The sequence below is a fragment of the Plectropomus leopardus genome, unplaced genomic scaffold, assembly GCF_008729295.1.
Source record: "Plectropomus leopardus isolate mb unplaced genomic scaffold, YSFRI_Pleo_2.0 unplaced_scaffold1743, whole genome shotgun sequence".
Lineage (NCBI taxonomy): Eukaryota > Metazoa > Chordata > Actinopteri > Perciformes > Serranidae > Plectropomus > Plectropomus leopardus.
Window position 1 is genome coordinate 1 of NW_024618754.1, and position 5,298 is coordinate 5,298.

Below are 5,298 nucleotides of genomic sequence, written 5' to 3' on the forward strand. Positions count from 1 at the left end.
GTTATTTCTTCTTGTTATTATGTTTATTTTAAATAATTAAAAATAATCATAACAAGAAGAAGAAATAACAATAATAACTAGAACATTTCGGCAGAAATGTTGTCGGGTGCCTGCTGCTGAGCAGGTCGCTCCTGAGCCAGGTTCTTCAGGGTATCAATGTGGAGCCACTAACGTGTGTGAGGAGGAGGAGGGGCCACACCTGTGCGGAGACACCGGGAGGTGTTTGGCAGGTGTCCGAGCCGCACTTCAGGTGTAGTTCACCTGCCAAAACCTCCCGTTCTTACACCGGGAGAGGAGCAGCCGTGCTTTCGGTCCTGAGCGCCAGTCCGAGGCAGCTCCGAGGGCCTGAGAATTTACATAATTTGCATATTTTCTAAATATTTAGCTTCACAAACAGCGACACATTGAGATTTAGATTTGACATTTAGATATAAAATAAAGATTAAGGTTTAGATTTAATATTGGTATATAAATTAAACATACAGATTTAGATTTAACATTCAGATTAAATATTTAGGTTTAGATTTAATATTTAGATATAAAATAAACACTGAGATTCTGATTTAATGTTTAGATGTAACATACAACATTGACATTTAGATATATTTGATATTTAGACTTAACATTTAGATATAACATTTAATGTCCATATTTTCAAACCAAAATTTCTTTCACATATTAACATATTTTTAATCAAATATGTCTCTTTTGTGTGAAAATTTTGCTAAATGTGAATAAAATGAACTAAATATTGAAAATATATCAGTTAAAAAACTGGGTTTTTTTTACAAGTGGCAACAATTTTTAAAAACGCTAAACGCATACTAAATATGCAGAACATTTTGAAATATACTTGAACTTTGTTTGTGTAGGCAGTTTTTTCATTTGTATTTTCACTAAACACCGATAAGCATTTTTTAAGAACAGCATTAGGGACTGTTCAGGTGATTTCTCAATTTCAGCCAATCACAGAGCAGCCTCACACAGCTTCAGCCAATCACAGAGCAGCCTCACACAGCTTCAGCCAATCAACAGTTACTTTAATGTTTTGTTTGTTTTTCATCATCATCATCATCATCATCACTTCAGACACAACAAAAGTCATCAGGTCAACAACGTAAACAGGAAGTCACATGAACACACACAGGAAATGCACAAGAGTTCCACAATAAAAGCCTTTCCACTTTCTTCAGCCAATCGGGTCAGAGAACAGAAAGGAGTCGAGAGTCCTGATTGGAGGAGAGAGTGCAGAGAAAAACAACCAATCAGCCGTCTCGTCTGATGTCAACAGATTACTTAAACCGATGCCCGATTGGCTGATTTCCTGTGCTTTTATTTTGTTAGATCCAGGAAAGATTCGAAGCATTAAATCTGATAAATAAAAATATTTTGTAAACATCAACACAGTAACAACATTTATCAACAATGGCGGTGGCGCTCAGAGCAGGAAAACAGGAAGACACCTCCAATATAAAACAGGTCATTTTGGGCTGATTGAAGCTAATCAAGCTAATGTTGCTAATATGCGTGACTCTTCTGTTTTCCCCGCCCCCTCCTGGCGCTGTGGCCCCGCCCCTCAGCCAGCCACGCGGTAGTTAGCGTGAAACTCGGGCTGGATGTCACACACGCGACGCAGCAGCTCGCCCAGAACTGCCTCCCGGTTACCACGGTAACTGGCCTGTATACGACCCATTCGCTCGGCCGTGTCGCGGTCCACCTCAACCGCACTGTTGCCATGGGAACCGAGGGCCTAAATAAAAAATAGAAATAACAGTGAAATATTAGAAGTGAATTAAATATCGCACAAAAAATTCTTCAAAAACTGGAGAGAATAAAAAACAAAAAACATAAGAGTAGTGCAGTGAAGTACGGTGTAATAAAGTATAGTACAACAGAGTAAAGTACGGTGCAGTGTAGTATAATATAGTGTAGTGATGTAGAGTAGCAGTGTTTTGTATTGTAGTGTAGTAGTGTGGTACGGTGTAGTATAGAAGACTACAGTAAAGTATACTATAGTGTTGTATAATGTAGTAGAGTGTAGTATGGTGTAGTAGTATTGTAAGTGTAGCTGTGTAGCTAAGTGAACTAGTATTGTAGTGTAGTACAGTCTAAGTGTAGTAGTGTAGTATTGTAGTGCAGTATGAGTGTAGTAGTGTAGTATTGTAGTGCAGTATAAGTGCAGTAGTGCAATATAAGTGTAGGAGTGCAGTATAAGTGCAGTATTGCAGTATTGTAGTGCAGTAGTGCAGTATAAGTGCAGTAGTGCAGTATAAGTGTAGGAGTGCAGTATAAGTGCAGTATTGCAGTATTGTAGTGCAGTAGTGCAGTATAAGTGTAGTAGTGCAGTATAAGTGCAGTATTGCAGTATTGTAGTGCAGTATAAGTGTAGTAGTGCAGTACTGTAGTGCAGTATAAGTGTAGTAGTGCAGTATTGTAGTGCAGTATAAGTGTAGTAGTGCAGTATTGTAGTGCAGTATAAGTGTAGTAGTGCAGTATTGTAGTGCAGTATTGTATTGTGCAGTATTGTAGTGTAGTAGTGCAGTATTGTAGTGCAGTAGTGCAGTATTGTAGTGCAGTAGAGCAGTATTGTAGTGCAGTAGTGCAGTATTGTAGTGCAGTAGTGCAGTATTGTAGTGCAGTATTGTAGTGTAGTAGTGCAGTATTGTAGTGCAGTAGTGCAGTATTGTAGTGCAGTATTGTAGTGCAGTAGAGCAGTATTGTAGTGCAGTATTGTAGTGTAGTATTGTAGTGTAGTAGTGCAGTATTGTAGTGCAGTATTGTAGTGCAGTATTGTAGTGCAGTATTGTAGTGCAGTAGAGCAGTATTGTAGTGCAGTAGTGCAGTATTGTAGTGCAGTATTGTAGTGCAGTAGTGCAGTATTGTAGTGCAGTAGTGCAGTATTGTAGTGTAGTATTGTAGTGCAGTAGAGCAGTATTGTAGTGCAGTAGTGCAGTATTGTAGTGCAGTATTGTAGTGCAGTAGTGCAGTATTGTAGTGCAGTAGTGCAGTATTGTAGTGCAGTAGTGCAGTATTGTAGTGTAGTAGTGCGTACAGCAGCCTCTTTGGTCTTGAACTCTTTCTCTCTCTGCAGTCGATATTGTTCGATCTCAGCCTGAGCTTCTTCTTTAGCCTGTTTCAGACGACGGTTCTTACCTGGAGACACAATGGAGACAGACAGAGACATCAGAGACAAACCAGAGACACAACAGAGACATACCAGAGACATACCAGAGACATACCAGAGACAGAGACACACCAGAGACACACCAGAGACAGAGACACACCAGAGACACACCAGAGACAGAGACATCAGAGACACACCAGAGACATACCAGAGACAGAGACATCAGAGACACACCAGAGACATACCAGAGACAGAGACATCAGAGACACACCAGAGACAGAGACATCAGAGACACACCAGAGACAGATGGACAATGTTGTTTCTTCAAGTATTAGTGCAGATGGGTTTTCTCTGAACAGTTGGCAGTCTGCTCTTCCTTCACACATTTTTTATGTCAAACTTTTTATTGTTTCACAAAGTTGGAAAACTATTAGTAACTATTGTTTTTGTTTGTTTTTATGATTCCTTCTGTTTTCTTTTCTCTCTTTATTTTTTTTAAATTGTGGTTTTGCTTTTTGTTTGCTGTTGTTTTTGTGCATTTGCGACTTGTGTTCATTTTTGTATTCTTATAATATTCTATAAAATCAATAAAAAGATGTTGGAAATTTGCTTTTGGCAATCTTTATTTCTTTTGATGGACCCACGGGTTTGGAGCTTTATGTTTTCTTTAAAAACCTCCAAAACGGCCCCGTTTATCAGCCAGAAACTGCAAAAACAGAACGTTTTATTGGATCTTCAAACGTTTACGGCCGCCGTCGTTCTTCTCGGAGGCGGGTCGACGCGTGAACCGTTTCCGGGCAGACGAGGAACCAAATGAGATGTTTTTATTATTTTGTCCACACTTGGGCGTCTGAGCGTCGCAGATTGATTGATTAGATCGCTGATTGATGAGTGCAGTCCGATCTGATCACATCATCTCCGTCTGACTCTGTGTCACATGACGCGGCCAGCATGTCCCATGATGCTCAGCGGCTGACTCATACACCGTCAGCTGAACTTTTATTTATAGGACAGCTCTTATTTTGGCAGTGTGATCAATGAGATTATTGATAATACTGACTCTGGTTTTAATCTAGAAAATGGTTGTTTGGTTTCTGTTCAGGTGACGGTGAAACATCTTCTGTCATTAATCTCTTTATTCTTCTGACCAAACTTCAAACACAAAAACCCAAATTTAACAGATCTCAGCCCTGCTGTTCTCACTGTTTGAGCATGAAACCAAAAAACACCTCAGCTTCTGACGGATTTAGGAAACATGCTCCGAAACACGTGAACACGGCTGAAGCATGAGCAGCGTCATGTGTGACCACTTTAACACGCTTCATCCCAAAAACTCCTGGACATAAAATCAAAATCATCTGTCTTTGTTCACTGAGGAAGAAAAGCCCTGTGGTCATGTGACAGTTAAAACATGTGACTCTGCACACTCACGCACGCACGCACGCACGCACGCACGCACACACTCTCTCTCTCTCTCACACACACACACACACACACACACACCTGTCACTGAGACCTGCCATCATTTCGGGATTTTTTGGAAATGCATCTTTCAGACAGAGTTTTTTCAGAAACGTTCCCTGCAGGTTGTTCTAATGTTTGTAAGAAAACGTTTTAATCTAACATTCAGAGAACGTTTTAAGGACGTTCGTCGTTTCAGGTCATGTTCCTGTGAGTTCAAGCTGACTGAGACGTTTGAGCTGAAACGCTCTGAGGACGTTTGGGTGTCAGATCACAGAATGAGCTTCATCAAACGTTCCCACAATGTTACATGAGAACAAAGGGAGAACATTCAGGACGCGTTGTTGAGGCCTGAGATTACACAGCTTTACTACTGAAAACACGATGTCACGCGTTAACGACATCTGATATTTCGACGTTTACAGATAATGTTCTCTGAGCGTTAAGAGGAACGCTCAGAGAACATTAGAAAACCGGATGCGCTAACACGTTGCAGTGTAACATCCTGAGAACGTTTTTAGAACCAAACGCTGCCGTCTGGACGTTTCCGTCTGAACCCGCCGGCGGAGCTCCGGGGCCCCGCGGGCCCGCAGGCCGCCTCTCCTACTCACGTTTGCGGGCCTCCGCCACCTTCTCCGCCGCTCTCTTCTCCGCCTGCAGCAGCTGCTGGATCCCCTGAGACTGGCTGGCCATGACGGACACCGGAGGAGCTT

At 41.4% G+C, this 5,298-nt stretch overlaps 1 protein-coding gene across 1 annotated transcript; it reads right to left on the reverse strand.

Moving 5' to 3' along the window:
- Nucleotides 1-1,023: 1,023 nt before the first annotated feature.
- Nucleotides 1,024-5,292, reverse strand: atp6v1g1 (ATPase H+ transporting V1 subunit G1). The gene is made up of 3 exons (XM_042515029.1): nt 5,197-5,292; nt 3,053-3,153; nt 1,024-1,750 (listed from the first exon to the last, which is right to left on the reverse strand). The coding sequence occupies exons 1-3, from the start codon at nt 5,276-5,278 to the stop codon at nt 1,577-1,579; spliced, it is 357 nt and encodes a 118-aa protein (XP_042370963.1). The 5' UTR covers nt 5,279-5,292; the 3' UTR covers nt 1,024-1,576.
- Between the last annotated feature and the right edge of the window lie 6 nt (nt 5,293-5,298).

What these genes read in the sequence shown, in the direction of transcription:
- atp6v1g1 (XM_042515029.1), bottom strand. Translation starts at nt 5,278, where the DNA reads ATGGCCAGCCAGTCTCAGGGGATCCAGCAGCTGCTGCAGGCGGAGAAG. An exon ending in GGTGGCGGAGGCCCGCAAAC is followed by an intron (nt 3,154 to 5,196) that starts GTGAGTAGGAGA and finishes TTGTGTCTCCAG; the next exon opens with GTAAGAACCGTCGTCTGAAA. An exon ending in TCAAGACCAAAGAGGCTGCT is followed by an intron (nt 1,751 to 3,052) that starts GTACGCACTACT and finishes TTTTTTATTTAG; the next exon opens with GCCCTCGGTTCCCATGGCAA.